This window comes from Tachyglossus aculeatus, chromosome 4, assembly GCF_015852505.1.
Source record: "Tachyglossus aculeatus isolate mTacAcu1 chromosome 4, mTacAcu1.pri, whole genome shotgun sequence".
NCBI lineage: Eukaryota > Metazoa > Chordata > Mammalia > Monotremata > Tachyglossidae > Tachyglossus > Tachyglossus aculeatus.
The window spans coordinates 136,200,479-136,220,337 of record NC_052069.1 but is presented as its reverse complement, the minus strand read 5'-3'; the positions used below and the strand labels follow the sequence as shown (position 1 = coordinate 136,220,337).

General features: G+C 50.7%; 1 protein-coding gene across 2 annotated transcripts in view; it reads right to left on the bottom strand.

Annotated features, from left to right (window-relative positions):
• Positions 1 to 1,123: 1,123 nt before the first annotated feature.
• LOC119927210 (homeobox protein EMX1-like) overlaps positions 1,124 to 19,859 on the bottom strand; it is a 30,671-nt gene continuing 11,935 nt past the window's right edge. The window contains exons 2-3 of one of the 2 annotated variants that reach the window (XM_038745734.1): positions 13,168 to 13,352; positions 1,124 to 1,291 (exon numbers count right to left, since the gene is read on the bottom strand). In XM_038745734.1, coding sequence (XP_038601662.1) covers positions 1,124 to 1,291; positions 13,168 to 13,352 — 353 coding nt within the window. The remainder of the gene's footprint in view (positions 1,292 to 13,167; positions 13,353 to 19,859) is intronic. The other variant, XM_038745735.1, reaches the window with a different exon arrangement.

Below are 19,859 nucleotides of genomic sequence, written 5' to 3'. Positions count from 1 at the left end.
TTAAGCTAAAGGGTGTGCGCATCTGTGTGTTTTCAAAAGAGTTTCTTCTAGGATTGCAAACTCTGTCAATGGAGGAAAGTGACTCCGGTGGATGCGGGGTAGAGGGGAAGAACCTGAGAGCTGTGAAGTAAGTTGCATGAACGCTCGGACGACGAGGAAGAATACAAAATAAAGAGTTCTTTTAACCTCCAAGGGCAGGAGGCCGCAACCTTAGCTCAAGTGAAGAAACAGACAAGATGGCACGGTCAGATCAGGCTAATGAACCAGGCAGAGCAGAAAAATAAGTTTCTGATGGCCAACGCTGCCCTCGACCTTTGACCCCTCGGCCACAAGATTTCTTCCACTGGGGCCTGCTCTGGGCGCTCTCCCGCATCAGCGGACCACCCCCTCGTGGGGGTCAGCGTCGCCATCCCCTCGGACCGCTGGGGGAGAAGGGCTGGGGAGACGGGGGAAGAAGCTGAAGGAAAGAGTTAGGGGTGTCCCTCCCTAACTATGACGGGGTGGGCCCCGGAAGCATCTCCAAACGTCCCGGGCTGGGATGAGCCACGGGGCCAACCGGGTTGTGAGGGCTGTCTAGTGGCCTTATGAATTTGACCCCTGGCCTAACGACCCCTCCCACCCAATCCCACCTCTTATTCAGAACCTATATTACCCCACAGGAACACACACAGCGATGGCCACTGAGCCTAGGACAGGGACCCAGAGAATAAATTAAAATCGAAACACGCTTCTTGGAAGAAGAAATGAATGGAATGAAAACAAAAGGAAACGGCGGGGTGGTGTGGATGCCCTGGGGATGGAGCAAAGGCCGGGCTCCCCAAACCCATCTCCCTCTTCCCCAGAGACCCTTCCCCATTGCCCCACTGAGAAAGCAGAGTCCATCAGGGGGATGGTCGTGGGGGAGGAGGGGAGGGATGCTCCGTTGGACTCCTCAGGTCCTCCGACCCCAAGCCACGATGGGGAGAAGGGCAGTGACTTGGCTTCAACTTGGCCTCTGGGAGCCCCTCGACTTCCGTCCAGTCGACAGACACTCCTCCCCCCGCCTCTCATTGGTATCTCCGCTGCCCTCCCCCCAAATCCCTCTCCCCTCCCCCCACCACGAGACCCCCCCCACCCCCCACCATTAGTCATTGGATGTGACATCAATGTCTTCCCCGTTGGACTGCTTGGTGGCCAGGCGCCACCGGTTGATGTGGTGAGACCCTTTTTTCTTCTGGTCAGCCTCGGGCCCTTCCTCCTCCAGCTTCTGCCGTTTGTACTTCGTCCGCCGGTTCTGGAACCACACTTTCACCTGGGACCGGAGGAGGGGACAAGGGGGAGAGGAGGATTGCGGGGGAGTGAGGGGTGCTAGGAAGGGGGTCCCTTTCTCCCTCCCTCCTCCAACACGCGGCCTGCAGCCACCTCCTCCAGGAGGCCCTCCCTGATGAACCTCCCTGCTCCTCCCCGCCCCGCTAAGAGCACTGGGATGGAGTCTCCCAGTAGGATCCAGTCCTGTCACAGTGGAGGCCATCAGACAGAGGTGACAGGAGAGGGGGGTCAGACAGAGATGCCAAGAGACAAAGGACAGAGGGATAGAGATGAAGAGAAACAGAGGGACCACCCGACGCCCTTCCTGTCCTCACCCCCTCCAATCTGGCTTCCTGTCCCTCTTATCCAGAGAAACAGCCCTCTCTAAGGTCACCAATGACCTCCTTCTTGCCAAATCCAACAGATTCTATTCCATCCTAATCCTCCTCGACTGCTTAGGCTCCTTGACGCTGTGGACCGCCTCTTTCTCCTGCCATCGCTGGTATTTCCTTGGCTTCACTGACTCTCTCCTCTCCCTGTTAATCAATCGATCGATCGATCAATGATATTCATTGAGAGCAAGAATACGACTGTAAGCTCATTGTGGGCAGGGAATGTGACTGCTTATTGTTGTCCTCTCCCAAGCGCTTAGTACAGGGCTCTGTGTACAGTAAGTGCTCAATAAATATGATTGATTGAATGAATGAATGAATTCAATTGAATGAATTGATTGAATGAATGAAGAGGCAGCATGGTCTAATGTGTAGAGCACGGGCCTGCCACTTGTCTGCTGTGTGACCTTGGGCAAGTCACTCAACATCTCTGGGCCTCAGTTACCTCATCTGCAAAATGGGGATTAGAACAGGGCTTGGCACCGTGTATCAGTGGGAGGAGCACGGGCTTGGGAGTCAGAGGTCATGGGTTCAAATCCCGGCTCCGCCAATTGTCAGCTTTGTGACTTTGGGCAAGTCACATAACTTCTCTGTGCCTCAGTTACCTCATCTGTGATGATGATGATTATGATGATGATGGCATTTATTAAGCGCTTACTATGTGCAAAGCACTGTTCTAGGCACTGGGGAGGTTACAAGGCATTCAGGTTGTTCACGGGGGGCTCACAGACTTCATCCCCATTTTACAGATGAGGGAACTGAGGCCCAGAGAAGTTAAGTGACTTGCCCAAAGTCACACAGCTGACAATTGGCAGAGCCGGGATTTGAACCCATGAACTCTGACTCCAAAGCCCGGGCTCTTTCCAGTGAGCCACGCTACTTCCCATCTGTAAAATAGGGATGAAGACTGTGAGCCCCAAGTGGGACAACCTGATCACCCTGTATCCTCCCCAGCGCTTAGAACAGTGCTTTGCACATAGTAAGCGCTTAACAAATGCCATCATTATTATTATCCCTGGGCCTCCAGCCCAGCTAACCCGTCCCTGATTCCACAGACTGAGCTGCATCGCTCTGGTTCTGACATAATAATAATAAAAATAATAATAACTGTGGTATTTGTTAAGCGCTCACTCTGTGTCAGGCACTGTACTAAGTGCCGGGATGGATACAAGCAAGTCACAGCCCCCCTCCACTGCCTGCCTCTCTGATACCTGCCTCCTTCTGCACAGCTGCCCTAAATCCCCCACTCCTGCCATGGGCTGGACTTGCAGTCGGTGGTACGTGGGTTCCCCTGAATTTTTCAACTGCTTTCCCAGTCCCACCCACCTCGACACCACACTTTTGGCACAGGGCAGTGACCTCTCCCAGTGGGAGGGAGAGGAGGAAAGAAGGGACAAGGAAGACAAGAGGGAAGGGAGGAGTGGGAGGGAGGGGCAGGGAAGAGAAAGGAGGAAAAGGAGAGAAGGAAGGAGGAAGAGCAGGTAGGAGAGAAAGGGAGGGAAGGAGTTGAAAGGTGAAGAGAAAGGGCAAGGAAGGGTAAAGGAGAATAACGATAATAATGATGGTATTTGTTAAGCGCTTACTAGGTGCCAGGCACTGTTCTAAGCGCTGGGGGTAGATGCAAGGTAATCAGGTTGTCCCATGTGGGGCTCACCCTTTTAATCCCCATTTTGCAGGTGAGGGAACTGAGGCACAGAGAAGTTAAGTGATTTGCCCAAAATCACACAGCTGATAAGTGGCAGAGCCAGGATTGGAACCCACATCCCCTGATTCCCAGGGCCGTGCTCTTTCCACTAAGCCACAGGGAGAGGGGAAAGGGAAAGGAGGTGGGAGGGGATTGAAAAGGAGGGGGCGGGGAGAGAGGATCAATCATTTAATCAATCATATTTATTAAGTACTCACTGTGTGCAGAGAACCTTACTAAGTGCTTGGGAGGGAATAGTAAAACAGAATTGGTTCCCATAAAGAACTTACGATCTAGAGGGGGAGGCACACATCAATATAAATAAATGATAGATATGTACATAAGTGCCGTGGGTCTGAGGGAGGGGTAGATAAAATGTGCAGATGAAGGGGAGGGCAGAGAGAGCCTTCTGACCACGGAGCACTCCAGGTCAAAATCCAGACACTGGGCTGACCTCACCCATCCAAAATTCATTCTCACCTTAATAATAATAATAATTACTGTGGTATTTGTTAAGCACTTACTATATGACAGAATTGTTTTAAATGCTGGGGAGATACAAGCTAGATTGGACACAGTCCCTGTCCCTGGGGCTCTCAGTCTTAAATCTCATTTGCCAGATGAAGTAACTGAGGCCCAGAGAAGTTAATTGACTTGTCCAAGGTCACACAGCAGACATGGGGCAGAGCCGGGATTAGAATTCACATCCTCTGACTCCCAAGCCCGGGCTCTTTCTGCTAGGCTATGCCACTTTCCAAGTTAACTCTCCCCTCTCCTCCTGACGACAATACTTCTCCATTCTTATTTGTTCCCTTGTCCATTGCCTGTTTCAATTGTTTCTGACTTTTAACTCCCTCCTCAAACCCCCTGCCCCTCTGCCTCACAAACTTCTTGCCCCTGACAACCTTCCCTCTATTTCACTGGCAAAATTAAAACTATTAGGCATGATCTCCCCCGAAATCTCCCCCTTCTCTCTCCACTCCCTCCCTCCTGCCCCCTCCCTGACTCTCCCATCCTTCCCAGCCGACGGTCAGGAGGAGATCTCCCACCTCCTTTTAAAATCTACCCCTCCACCTTCACCTCTGAACTGATCCCTCTACGCCTTGTTAAAACACTTACCCTGCCCTTTTTCCCTCCCTGACCGCCATCTTCAACTACCCACTCTCCAATGGCTCCTTCCCCGCTGTTTTCAAACAGGTCCATTTTTTCCTGTCTTAAAATAAAAAAAACTCCCTGCGGCTATCACCCCATCTCCCTCCTACCCTTCCTTTCCAAATTCCTCGATGGAGTTGTTTCTACCCGCTGTCTCCACTCCCTCTCTTCCAACTCGCTTCTCGGCCCCCTCCAATCTGGCTTTCATTCTCTCTACTCCATGGAAACAGCCCTCTCTAAGGTCACCAGTGACCTCCCTCTTTGCCAAAGCCAACAGACTCCGCTCCATCCCAATCCTCCTTGATCTTTCAGTCTCCTCCATGCCGCGGACCTCCACCTTCGGCAAACGCCTCGCTTCACTGACCCTGTCCTCTCCCGGTTAATCGATCGATCGATTGTGGGTATTGATGGAGTGCTTACCGTGTGCAGAGCCCTGTGCTCAGTACTGGGGAGAGTACAATGCCACAGAATAGGTATAGACAGTGCCTACCCACAAGGAGTTTATAGATTAGAGGGGGAGACAGACAGGAAAATAAATTACAACTGGATGCCAATGTAAGTGTCGTGGGGCTGGGTGAACTGTGAATACCAAAGTGTTTAAAGCCTACAAGCCCCAATGCATACGCAACACAGAAGGGAGGGCTTAGACCGGGAAGTGAAGACTTAGCTGGGGAAGGCTTCTTGGAGGAGATGCAATTTCAGTAGGTCTTTGAAGATGGGAAGAGAGAGAGCCAGTCAGATATGAAGTGGGAAGGAGTCCCAGTCCAGAGAGAAAACATGGGCGAGGTAGGTGAAATTGAGGTACAGTGAGTAGAGTGGCATTAAAGGAGCAACGCAAGTGAGCTGGAAGGCCATGCGAAATCAGCAAGGTAAGCAGGAAGGGGAGAGTCAACTGAGTGCTTCAGAGGTAGTGATAAGGAGTTTATTAATCAGTCATATTTGCACTTACTGTGTGCAGAACACTGTACTAAACGCTTGGGTGACATGTTGGTAGACACGTTCCCCGTCCATAAGTAGCCAACAGTCTAGAGTCTGACGTAAAGGTAAGAGGATGGGAAACCTTTGGAGGTTTCTGAGGAGAGGGGAGATACGCCCTGAACTTTTTTTCGCAAAAAGAATGGGGGCAGCAGGGTGAAGTCTGGACTGGAGAGGGGAAAGACGAGAGGCAGGGAGGTCAGCAAGGAGGCCATTTCGGTAGTCGGGATATGATGAATGCTTGGGTCAGCCTGATAGCAGTATGGATGGAGAGGGAAGGGCAGATTCTAGAAATGGTGAGAAGGAAGAAAGGGCAGGATTTGGTGATAGACTTAAATATGTGGGTAGAATGAGAGAGGTGAGACAGGGATAATGCCAAGGTTACAAGCTCGTGGGACCGGGAGGAAAGTGGTGTTGTCTACAGTGATCAGAAAGACAGAGGGATGATGGAGTTTCAGTGGGAAGACTCATGTTCTTATTCAGCCTTAAAAGAATGGTTTTAGTTGCCCTTTTCCATATGGGGAAGAATGGAATGGTGTATATTTATGCCAGGAGAAATTGTTCATGTGTTTGTTTGTTTTTTGTCTCTCCAAGTACCCTGCTCAGGAACTAGCATCTCTATGCAGGATACACCGCCAAGGTAAACAGCACAATTTGGGCATAAGGGCAACGGTAGCACAGTTCTGGGCATCTTTTTGCCAGAGAAGCAGCCTCAGAGGGTTGCTAGAGTGCACAGATCGTGTTCTCGCAGTGAGTCATTCCCTTCCTCGGCGGTTCCAGGAGAGAAAGAGATGGAAAGATCACAGGACAAGGGATTCAGGAGTCTCAGTTTCTAATCTCAGCTCCGCCGCTTGCCTGCTGTGTGAATTTGGGAGAGTCACTTAACCTTTCTGAGCCCTCATCTGTAAAATGGGTATAAGATAGATTGTGAGCCCAATGTAGGACCCTGTTAACGCTCTGCCTACTCTGGTGAAGTGCTTAATAAATGCCATGGTTTCACTTTGCCCTTGGAAACTGGGCAAGTGAGGCCAACGGGTGAGTCAAGAGATGCTGGAGGCTCCCTTAGCTCTTCCTGTGAATTCTGTATTAAAAGCACACCACCTCCAAGAGGCCTTCCCTGACTAATCTAGAAGCAGCGTCGTGTAGTCTACAGAGCCCGGGCCTGGGATGGGTTCTAATCTCGGCTCTGCCACTTGTCAGCTGTGTGACCTTGGGTAAGTCACTTCACTTCTCTGGACCTCAGTTACCTCATCTGTAAAATGGGGATTAAGACTGTGAGCCTCACGTGGGACAGGGACTGTGTCCAACCTGATCTTCTTGTATCCCCCGTATCACTTAGTACAGTGCCTGGCACATAGTAAGTGCTGAACAAATACCATAATTTTTTTAGTTAATATTATTATTATTATTATTAAGCTCTCAATTCCATGCTGCTTTGGCTCAGCCCGTTCTGGTCTTGAAACTCACCGCCGATTTCCAGGAGGACGTGGACCCCCGCAAGGTCAGTCTGGGGGTGGGAGCCCAGCCCAGCCCTCACCCTCCACTCCTCTGATGCTGCTCACCTCCTCACTGTGCCTCGTTCTCGCCTGTCCCGCCGTCGACCCCTGACCCATGTCCTACCGCTGGCCTGGAATGCCCTCCCTTCACACATCCGCCAAACTAGCTCTCTTCCCCCCTTCAAAGCCCTACTTAGAGTTCACCTCCTCCAGAAGGCCTTCCCAGACTGAGCCCTCCTTTTCCTCTGCTCCTCCTCCCCTCCCCATCACCCCAACTCCCTCCCTCTGCTCTACCCCCTTCTCCGCCCCACAGCACTTGGGTAGATTTGTACGTATTTATTTTTCTATTTATTTTATCAATGACATGTATATATCTATAATTCTATTGATCTATTTTGATGTTATTGATGTTATTGTTTTGTTGTCTGTTTCCCCCTTTTAGACTACGAGCCCGTTGTTGGATAGGGACTGTCTTTATCTGCTGCCAAATTGTACTTTCCAAGCACTTAGTACAGTGCTCTGCACACAGTAAGCGCTCAATAAATACGATCGAATGAATGAAATTCTTCTTTTCCCACTCCCTTACCTCACTTCTCTCCCACCACAACACAACTTCCATACTTCCCTACATCCTCCCTCAACCCTGGAACCCCCTCCCCAGTCACATCTGACAGACCTTAACTCTTCCCCTGTTCAAAGTCCTCCTAAAATCAGCTCTCCACCGGGAAGTCTTCCCTGATTAATCTCTCGTTCTCCCCCGCCCCTCCCTGTTCTCCCTCCTTTCTGTGACTCTCAAGGACTTTGGTCTTCTAAGCACTTTCATTCAATCGTACTTATTCATTCAGTCATATTTGACACCCACCCCCAACCCCTCAATGCTTTTATCCATCTCCTCATACAATGTCACTTCCCCTCTCGGGCAAATCCCTTCACTTCTCTGGGCCTCAGTTTCCGCATCTGTAAAATGGAGATGAAGACTGTGAGCCCCATGTGGAACAGGGACTGTGTCCGTCGCGATTATCTTGTATCTACCCCAGTGCTTTGGCACATAGTAAGCACTTAACAAATACTATTATTATTATTCTCTCTTTATGTATGTTTCCCCACATAGACTGCAAGCTCACTGAGGGCAGGAGACATGCCTACCAACTCTGCTGTATTGTACTCTCCTGAGTGCTTAGTAAACACCCAATAAATTTCCCCAATTGATTGATGGATGGATAGAGGGGGAGGGCAGGGGCTGGATGGAACCCACTTGGGAAGAAGAAAATTTCCAGAAGGCGGGAAAGAGGGTCTAGAAGCAGGAAGCGACCCTCCACAGAGCTACCCCGGTGGGATCTGGCATCCAGGAGTAAAAATAAAGGCGCCTGCTCTCTCAGCTTGTTAGTTGGCTGATAAATATAGCCTCCCGAGTGGGGGGTCCGGGGCTGTGCCGCGGGTGGAACAGCTCAGAGCTGCGGGGAGGCCGGTGGGAAGGCCCTGAGAAACTGCCCTGCAATGGGGAGGGGGTGGGCGAGATGGGGTTGGTGGGTTGGGGGAGCCCAGCCTGGCCTTCCTTCCAGGACTGGTGAGGGGCTGGGGATAGAGTGGGGTGGGCGACTTGTTTCATCAAGCACCAGGATTCAGTGCAGTGCCAAAGGCGGGGGCCGGAGGGGTCTGTAAATACAGAAGTAATTGTGATATCTACTCTGCGCTTACTATGGTTCAGGCATGGTCTTAGCTCTGGGGAAGACCCACTACATTCATTCATTCATGCATTCATTCGATCGTATTTATTGAGCGCTTAACTGTGTGAAGCGCACTGTACTAAGCGGCCGGGGGAGTACAGTACAGCAATAAACAGACACATTCTCTGCCCACAGTGTGCTTCCAGCCCCCTCTCCAAGCTTCCAGGTCCGTCTAGTAATAATAAATAATCAGTGTAAAGAGCCCGGGCTTTGGAGTCAGAGGTCATGGGTCAAATCCCGACTCTGCCAATTGTCAGCTGTGTGACTTTGGGCAAGTCACTTCACTTCTCTGTGCCTTAGTTACCTCATCTGTAAAATGGGGATTAAGACTGTGAGCCCCCCATGGGACAACCTGATCACCGTGTAACCTCCCCAGCGCTTAGAACAGTGCTTTGCACATAGTAAGCACTTAATAAATGCCATTATTATTATTATTATTTGTTAAGTGCTTACCATGTGCCTTCACTGTTCTCAGTGCCAGGGTAGATACAAGATAATGGGTTGGACACAGTCCATATCCCATATTGGGCTCACAGTCTTCATCCCCATTTTACAGATGAGGTAACTGAGGCACAGAGAAGTGAAGTGACATGCCCGAGATCACACAGCAGAGAGGTGGCAGAGCCAGTGTCAGAACCCAGGTCCTTCTGACTCCCGGGCCTGGGCTCTAGCCACTAGGCCACACTGCTTCTCTAAAGGATTGCCCCTCCCCACCCCCTGAGAGCTAGGGTCCAGCCTGCCATGGGTACCGAACCAATGCCCAGCCACTGGGGATGGCGCCAACTACTCTCCTGTTGCGTTCCAGAACAGAGGCCAAAGCTTGGCAACGTCTAATAATTGTGGCATTTGTTAAGCGCTTACTGTGTGCCAGGCACTGTACTAAGCACTGGGGTGGATACAAGCAAATCAGGTTGGACACGGTCCCTGTCCCTTCTAGACTGTGAGCCCACTGTTGGGTAGGGACCTTCTCTATATGTTGCCAACTTGTACTTCCCAAGCACTTAGTACAGTGCTCCGCACACAGTAAGCGCTCAATAAATACGATTGAATAAATGAATGAACGTGGGGCTCACAGTCTTCATCCCCATTCTCCAGAGAAGGTAACTGAGGCCCAGAGAAGTGAAGTGACTTGTCCAAAGTCACACAGCAGATGCGTGGCTGATCGGGGATTAGAACCCATGACCTTCTGGCTCTCAGGCCCGGGCTGTATCCATTAAACCCAGTCAGGACCCTTTCTCGGGGTGGAGGCAGGTGGGTGGGATGGACAATGGGCCCTGGGCTTGGGCAGGGGGGCATCCAGACTCCAGGCTCCCAGGAAACCTCTTCCCTGTCTCTGGCACTCGAGGCCGCTCTCAAGTCGTGTGAAAGCCAGTGACAACTCTGAGATACTATGGAGACAGGCGCTATAGAAACGGAGAAAGACGGACAGAGGAAGACAGTCACCAGAGAGACAGGCCCACAGAGAATTGGACAGAAACAGAGGGGTAGGAAGAGACACAGCCTACAGAGACAGAGAGGCAATTGGCTAGAGACACAGAGAGACGGTTAAGAGATGGAGACAGACAGAACAAAGAAGCAGTGAGGAATAGATGGAGGCAGAGGTAGAGATGGGGCAGAAAGAATCAGAGAAATGGGTGTAGATAAAAACGATGGTATTTGTTAAGCGCTTACTATGTGCCAAGCACTGTTCTAAGCGCTCAAGGTAGGGGAAGGCGGAGAAAGGAAACGGACCCAGAGGAAGGCCGACAGTGACAGGGACAAAGCCAGAGCAGCACCCCCTCACTGCTGGAAGGAGAGATGGGACCCTTCCCGCCCTGCTAGCCCAGGGGCTAGTCGGGAAGTAGCGTGGCCTACTGCTTATTGCCTGGGCCAAGGAGTCATGGACCTGGGTTCCAATCCCGGTTCTGCTGTGTGGCCTCAGGCAAGTCACTTCACTTCTCTGGGCCTCAGTTCCCTCACTGGCAAAATGGGGATTTGATCCCCATTCTCCCCCCTACTTAGACTGTGAGCCCCAGGAGGGAACTAATTATCTTGGATAGAGCCCAGGCGTGGGAGTCACAAGTGGAGAAGCCGCTTGGCTTAGTGGAAAGATCCCAACCTTGGGACTCAGAGGTTGTGGGTTCTAATCCCAGCTCCGCCACTTGTCAGCTGTGTGACTTTGGGCAAGTCACTTCACTTCTCCGTGCCTCAGTTACTTCATCTGTAAAATGAGGATTGAGTCTGTGAGCCCCACGTGGGATATCCTGATTACCTTGTATCTACCTCAATGCTTAGAACAATGCTTGGCACATAGTAAATGCTTAACAAATACCATAATTATTATTATTATTATTCTAATCCAGCTCTACCACTTATCTGCTGCGTGACCGTGGGCAAGTCCCTTGACTTCTCTGGGCCTCGGTTACCTCATCTGTAAAATGGGGATGAAGACTGTGAGCCCTGTGTGGGACACGGACCATGTCTGACCTGATTAGCCAATGCTAATTACCCAGTGCTTAGAGCAGTGCTTGACACATAGTAAGCGCTTAACAAATGCCGTTATTATTATTACCCCAGTGCTTAGTACAGTGCTTGGCACACAGTAAGCGCACAATAAGTGCTTAACAAATACCACTATTACCAGTAAGCCTCTGTGTTCCTCTGACAATACTAACCTGACCTCTGAGAAATCGGGGGAAGGGGAAGCTGGGTGGTACAGCCCTGATCTGAGACAGGGGGACAGTAGGGGCTCCCCACATCTCTGGGGACCCTCGGTGGGAAGGCAAGGGGGTGATAATTGGCGTGTTTTCCTCTACATTTGGAGCATTGTATCCTAGCAAAAAGAGCACAAGCCTGGGAGTCTGAGGACCTGGGTTCTAATCCCAACTCCACTGCTTGTCTGCTGTGTGACCTGGAGCGAATCACTTCACTCCTCGGCACTTCAGATCAGTTTCCTCATCAATAAAATGGGGGTTAAATCCTGATTCCCTCCTACCTAGATTGTTAGCCCTGTGTAGGTCTGGGACTGTGTCCAACCTGATCATCTTTTATTTACCCCAGTGCTTAGGACATTGCTTGGCACATATTAAGTGTTTAATGAGTACCATGATCATCATCATTATTACATTCGCCTGCCTCCACCTGACTCGCCAGTGTCCCCACTGCCTTCACCTCCGTCTACCCTCCGTCCCTCCTGCTGCAGCCCTGCCCTCCTGTTCCTCTGTGGGCAGAGGCGAAGAAGAGGATGGAAAGGTTAGTGGAATCTTCCATGAGCCAACCGATCGCCTTCCCCTGTCACACCCCTAGCTCCCTGCCTTTCGGGGGTCAGCTCTCTGAGGACATTTCTCACCTGAATAATCCAGATGAGGAATAAAAATGATGGCATTTGTTAAGCGCTTACTCTGTGCCAGGCACTGTACTAAGCACTGGAACTGGAATGTGGATCTGGCCCCTCCCTGCAGCGGGGATGGGGTAGGTGGGAGGCAGACAGGAAAGAGGCCAAAGGTCCCAACTGTCTCTCCCCATTCCGCGCTACCTCACCTCCAACCCTAACTCCAGCCCTGACTCTGCTGCTGCTTTGTTTTCCTGATTCCTCCATCTCACACAGCCCTCGGGCCTCCCGTCCCACTCCCCGATTCTCCCATCCCAACCATCCCTGGGCCCCAGGAGGGAAGCACACAACCATCCCACACCCACGACCATCCCCATGGACACCCTCTGCCAGGTTTCTAGGCTCGGAAACACAGTGACAGGAGGAATTTACAGATACACTAAACCCTCATTTCCTCCTTTTCCACTCCCTTCAGCCGTCGCTCTGATTTTCTCCCTTTATTCACCCCTCCCTCAACCCCACAGCAGTTACATACATAGCCATAATTTATTTATGTCTCTCTCCTGCTTTGGATAGTGAGCGTGTTGTGGGAAGGGAATGTGCATGCCAACTCTGTTCTGTTATACTCTCCCAAGTGCTTAGTACCGTGTTCTGTGCGCGGTAAGTGCTCAGTAAATTTGATTGATCAATTAATCCGTCATCATCCTCCCTCCACCTGGACAGAGGTCTGGATCCCCCCGGCGGCCCCACCCCCGTCCCAAGGACCTGGCCGGAGGAGCTGGTGTCCAGCACGAAGAACTCTGCCCACCTGCGGTCCCTGGCTATGTCTGGCCTTGGGGCGTCCTGCGAATCCCTCAACCAGAATCCTGACCCTGCAATGAGTTCCAAGCTCTACAGACAACTGCCACCGCGAACGCCCACCCGGAGGAGTCTGGCCCCAAAAGAGAGAGAGAGAGATGCAGACACACACCTGGAGAGAGATACACAGAGCCAGAAAGAGGTATCGCCAATGGGAGAGTCCCAAAACTGGACAGAGACAATGAGGGGAAGGACGGGGGAGTCACAGAGATTCCGGAAGACCCCAGCCCGAGTTTTCCAGAGTCCAACCGGGCCTCGGGGGTGACCCGGCCGGAGTCCACCCTACCTGCGTCTCGGAGAGGCTGAGACTGCCGGCCAACTGTTTACGCTCCGCTCCCACCACGTAGTGGTTCTTCTCGAAAGCCCGCTCCAGGCGCAGCAGCTGCGAGGGTGAGAAGGCCGTGCGGATTCTCTTCGGTTTGCGGGCGAAAGGTCCATGAAGGAGCAAGGCATCCTGAGAGCCCTCGCTTCCTGAGGGACAGGGACGGACACGCGGGCTCAAATGACTGGGTCTCCCGCCCCCACCACCCCTCAAGATCCCAGCATTTGTTAAGCGTTTACTCTGTGCCAGGGAAGCGGCATGGCAGAGCGGATAGAGCACGGGCTTGGGAGTCGAGAGGTCAGCAGTTCTAATCCCCTTGTCTGCTGTGTGACCTTGAACAAGTCACTTCACTTCTCTGGGCCTCAGTAACCTCATCTGGAAAATGGGGATTGAGACTGTAAGCCCCACGTGGGACGAGGGGCTCCATCCACCCCATTTGCTTGCTCCCATCCCAGCGTTTAGTACAGTGCCTGGTAATAATAATGATAGCATTGATTAAGCACTTACTATGTGCAAAGCACTGTTCTAAGCGCTGGGGAGGTTACAAGATAATCAGGTTGTCCCATGGTGGGCTCACAGTCTTAATCTCCATTTTACAGATGAGGTAACTGAGGCGCAGAGAAGTTAAGTGACTTGCCCAAAGTCACACAGCTGACAAGTGGGGGAGCTGGGATTTGAACCCATGACCTCTGACTCTAAAGCCCGGGCTCTTTCCACTGAGCCATGCTGGTGGCACTTAACAAAGTAAGTTAAGTAGGCACTTAACAAATACGATACTTATTATTATTGTTATTTCTGAGCACTGAGGTCGATACAAGCTAATCAGTTTAGACACAGTCCACGTCCCCCGTGGGGTTCTCACTCTTAATCCCCATTTTACAGATGAAGGAACTGAGGCACACAGAATTGAAGTGACTTGCCCAAGGCCAAGGTTTGCTGCTCATATACCGTCTACCCCAGAGAAGCGGCATGTCCTAGTGGACAGAGCCCAGGCCTGAGATTCAGAAGGTTCTAATCCCAGTTACGCCACTTGTCCGCTGTGTGACCTTGGGCGAGTCACTTTACTTCTCTGGACCTCAGTTCCCTCATCTGGAAAATGGGGTTTGAGACTGCCCACGTGGGACAACAGGAAGGTTAAGAAAAAAAGACACGGGGGGGGGGGGGGGGCGGTGTGCAGTTGTAGATGTGCACATGAATACTTAAGGTTACAGTGCACAGGAATCCACTGATTACGTGCCTACACCAACAAATTATCTGTATAATAATAGTAATCATAACTGTGGTATTCTGTGGGCCTCAATTCCCTCATCTGTAAAATGGGGATTAAGACTGTGAACCCCACTTGGGACAGGGACTGTGTCCAACCTGATTAACCTGTATCCAGCCCAGTGCCTAATACAGTGCCTGGCACATAGTAAGCGCGTAACAAATACCACAGAGAAGAAGAAGGAGCTCTGAGCCCAGGGCTAGGCACTGAGTAAGCACGTAACAAATAGCACACCGACTACGATGAGCATCCGGCCACCGCCTCCACACCTCCCGCCACCCCCGCAGCTATAGAAGACAAATTTGTCTCCTTTGCAGGACAAGGAGATCTTGTGGACCTCAGACAGGGTCTGATTCCCACCCCCCAGCCCCAGTTTTCCTTCCGTTACTTCCCTCCTTCTCTCCCCTTCCTCCTCCTTCCCTCTCCCATCCTCCCTCTCTGCCTTTCCCTCCTCCCTCTCCACTCTGCCCTTCTACTAAACGCCGCCCACCCCAACAACTCTAAATCCTCAGGGGTCTAACCACCACGGGCAAATCTGGCCTGTTTTCCTCGCCAGTCTCCAACACTCGCCCTCTTCCTCTTTTGAACCCCGGCCTGTCCTCCACTGGGAACAAGTCTGGGGCTGAGGAGAAGGAGATGCCCAACCCCGTATACACATCCATACTCACATCCATCCATATGCTCCCCGCATTCAGACTCACACATCTCTCCCCCGACCCACGCATGTCCTCCCGAACCCCCAAATAGGCATGGCCTAGTGGCTAGAGCACGGGCTGGGAGTCAGAAGGTCCTGGGTTCTAACCCCGGTTACACCGCTTGTCTGCTGTGTGACCTTGGGGGAGTCATTTCACTTCTCTGGACCTCAGTTCCCTCATCTGGAAAACAGGGTTTGAGACTGCCCACGTGGGACAACAAGAAGGATAAGAAAAAAAGACACGGGGGCGGGTGTGTGCAGTTGTAGATGTGCAGATGAATACTTAAGGTTGCAGTGCACATGTTGTCCACACCAACAAATTATCTGCATAATAATAATTACTGTGGTATTTGTAAAGTGCTTACTAAGTACCAGGCACTGCGCTAGGAGCTAGTGTGGATGCCAGTATATCAAGTAGGACACAGTCCCTGTCCCATGTGAGGCTCACAGTCTCAAAATCCCCATTTTACAGAGGAGGGAACTGAGACACAGAGGAAGTGAAGTGACTTGCCCAAGGTCACACACAGAGCTGTCACGTGGCAGAGCCGGGTTTTGAAGCCAGGTCCTTCTGATTCCCAGGCCCAGGCTCTAGCCATTTCACCATGCTGCGTCTCATAAGTGGGGGGCGCTTTTGCAGGTGGGAGTTGGAGGGGCAGGAGGATGGTGTTGTATTAACCTAAAGTATCCACATAAAATAAGATAATCCCCTATCTGAACAACTCATTAGGTTCCATTTCCTGGCTTTTTGTGGATTGAATTATTTGAGTAATGAGCACGTTTAGGGGCCGTTTCTTGCTGTCTGAAAGGATCCTGTACACCCCGTCCCCACTCTCTAGGGACGACAGAAGACCTGAAACTCTCCGAAGCCCACCAAGTCCTCAGTGTTACAGAGCTCCCCTGAAGCTTTCGAGAGCGTTCATTTTCCTAAAGCTCGGTGACATCAATAATTTCATTCTTCCTCACCACAGCCCCATGAGGAAGGGAGAGGCAAGTATCATGGCCACTATTTCCAGGATACTGAGACCCAGAGAGGCGAGGATCATGACCATTATTTCCAGGATACAGAGATCCAGAAAAGTTAAGTTTCTCCTCAGAGGACAGTTAAGTGGCCACTCAGCTGGCTAGGGCCAACATCTCCTGATTCCCAGGCCCGGGCTCTTCCCACTAGACTATCCTACCTCCCCTGAAACGTCCCTTTTGAGATCCACCCCTCTGCAGCTGACCCCCAGCCTCACTCCTGTTCAGGCGAATGAGGTCCGGAGGGGAGGGGGTTAGGAATCAAGGGGATCCACTGAAGTCACCCCAACCCCTCACAATGACCTGTCCTGGAATGCCCTCCCTCCTCAAATCCCACAGACAATGACTCCCCCCAACTTCAAAGACTTACTGAAGGCCCATCTCCTCCAAGAGGCCTTCCCTGACTAAGCCCCTTTATTCCTCCTCTCCCACTCCCTTCTGCATCACCCCGACTTGCTCCCTACATTCATCTCCCAGCCCCAAAGTACTTATGTCCATTATCTGTTATTTCTTTATGTCTATTAATGTCCATCTTCCCCTCTAGACTGTAAGCTCGTGATGCGCCGGGAATGTGTCTGTTTATTGTTCTATTGTACACTCCCAATTATTGAGCAATTGAGTAAGTGCTCAATAAGTATGATTAATGCATAAATGAAGCCAGTGGTCACCGCCGACGTGGGGCGGATAGGGATGGATGTCTGCTCTTCTCAGGGTCCCTGCTCTGCTTGGTGACTAGTTCATGGGAGGGATGGTAAGCCCACCCATCTGCTAGCCAGCAGGTACTCCAGGGTGGGGCTGCGTGCACATGTGTGTGTATGTGTGTGAATTAATCATGTAGCTGAAGCATCCCTAGTCGCTGTCTAATCACATATGCGCACAAGCGCGGTTCATTCCCCCCACCTTTTTTTTTGTATTTATTAAGACTTTACTATGTGCCAGGCACTGTACTAAATGCTGGGGTAGATGCAAACTAATCAGGTTGGGCACAGTCCCTGTCCTTCATGGGGCTCACAGTCTTAGTCCCCATTTTACAGATGAGGGAACTGAGGCAGAGAGAAGTTAAGTGACCTGCCAGAGCAATGGTATTTGTGAAGTGCTTACTGTGTGACAGGCTCTGTACTAAGCGCTGGGGTAGATACAAGCTATTCAGGTTGGACACAGTCCCTGTCCCATGTGGGGCTTAAATAGTCTTAACCACTATTTTACAGATGAGCTAATTGAGGGCCAGAGAAGTGAAGTGACTCTCCCAAGCTCACCCAAAAGACAATCGGTGGAGCAGAGATTAGAACTCTGACTCACTTAGGGTGGGGAAGGGAGGGGATATGTGTACACCTGTTTCTCAAAGTCTCTTCTCCAAACTATCAGGGGTTGGATTTGGCTGCTTCCCACACCCCAATTAAGGTATGGACGGGTGGTGAGAGACTGGTTTGGCTGCCCAGTGATAAAGGTGAGCTGAGGAGGCTCGCTGCTCCGCTAAGCGCTGTGTGCACTGATGGGAAAAGGTATTCACAAACCAGCAGCCTCGTCATTCTCTCCCAGAAATTCATTGTGCATGTGTGTGTGTATATATATATATATATATATATATTCTGTGTGTGTGTGTTTGCGTGTGGGGACAAAGTCCACCTCTAAAGCCTTAATCCGTAAATTATAGAGTGTTTAGAAGATGAAGTCCATATTTACATTGCATGTGTGTGTGTGTGTGGTTTGTTTTTTTCTTTGTGTGTGTGTGTATGCACGTGCATAAGCCCGGGTAATAATAATAATGACATTTATTAAGCGCTTACTATGTGTCAAGCACTGTTCTAAGCGCTGGGGGGATGCAAGGTAATCAGGTTGTCCCACGTGGGGCTCACAGTCTTAATCCCCGTTTTCCAGATGAGGTAATTGAAGAACGGAGAATAATAATAATAATGGTATTTGTTAAGCGCTTACTATGTGCAAAGCACTGTCCTAAATGCTGCGGGGGGGGGGGGGGGATACAAGGCGATCAGATTGTCCCGAAAACGGAGAACAATAATAAGAATAATAATGGTATTTGTTAAGTGTTTACTATGTGTGAAGCACTGTTCTAAGCACTTGTGGGCGGGGGGGGGGGAGGGAGAATACAAGGCGATCAGGTTGTCCCACGTGGGGCTCACAGTCTTCATCCCCATTTTCCAGATGAGGTCAGTGAGGCCCGGAGAACTGAAGTGACTTGCTCAAAGTCACCCAGTTGACAAGGGGCGGAGTCGGGATTCGAACCCACGACCTCTGCCTCCCAAACCCGGGCTGTTCACACTGAGCCACGCTGGGTAGGAAGTCAACCTCGGCATGAAAAAGGTAGAATGCCTAGAGGCAGAAATATGTAAGCGACTTTTCCTCCAATTCTTCCAGCCCCACAGCATTTATTCATTCAATCGTATTTATTGAGCACTTACTGTGTGCAGAGCACTGGACTAAGCGCTTGGGAAGTACAAGTTGGCAACATATAGAGACGGTCCCTACCCAACAGTGGGCTTACAGTCTAGAAGGGGGAGACAGAGCACAAAACAAAACATATTAACAAAATAAAATAAGTAGAATAAATAGGTGCAAGTAAAATAAATAGAGTAATCAATACGTACAAACATATATACAGGTGCTGTGGGGAAGGGAAGGAGGTAAGGCCGGGGGGATGGAGAGGGGGAGGAGGGGGAGAGGAAGCAGTCATTTGATTTATTTGTATTGTCTTTCTTGCCCCCTCTAGACTTGAGCTCATTGTGGGCAGGGATTGGCACCGTTTATTGCTGTATTGGCCTTTCCCAAGCGCTTAGTAGAGTGCTGGGCACGCAGTGGGCATTCAATAAATCAGATGGAATGAATGCCCTCCTCCCCCTCCCCATCCCCCCCGCCTTACCTCCTTCCCCTCCCCACAGCACCCGTATATATGTAGATATGTTTGTACGAATTTATTACTCTATTGATTAATTTTATTTGTGCATATTTATTTTATTTTGTTAATATGTTTTGTTGTCTGTCTCCCCCTTCTAGACTGTGAGCCCGCTGTTGGGTAGGGACCGCCTCTCGATGTTGCCAACGTGGACTTCCCAAACGCTTAGTACGGTGCTCTGCCCACAGTAAGCGCTCAATAAATACGATTGATTGTATGAATGAACGAATGCAGGCCACGTGCGTGTATGCGTCTGCGCGTGTTTCAACGCGGGGATAAAACCTGCTTCGAAAACCTTAATCTGTAAAGTCGAGGAGGTCTGGTTTTATGCTCCCCAGTTCTGTCCGACGCAGAGACAGTCCACGGACACATCTCTTCCCAGAACGCCCCACCTCCCTCTGCAATAATTTGGTAAGTGGATCCGTGCAAGTTTTCTTGGTCAAAATGCGGAATTGATTTATTAGAATAATAACGGTATTTATTCTCGCCTCCTTCCGTCTTCACCCTCGACTCTCTCCTTGTCCGCTGCTGCCCAGCCCGGGGGAGTTTGGACTGGTAGCTACCCCCTAAACCACTGCCCAAACTAAGAATGGAATGGGAATAATAATAATTCCCATTATTAGTCCCATAATTATGAGAAGCGGTGTGGCTCAGTGGAAAGAGCACGGGTTTTGGAGTCAGAGGTCATGAGTTCAAATCCCAGCTCTGCTAAATGTCAGCTGTGTGATTTTGGGCAAGTCACTTCACTTTTCTATTATTATTCTTTA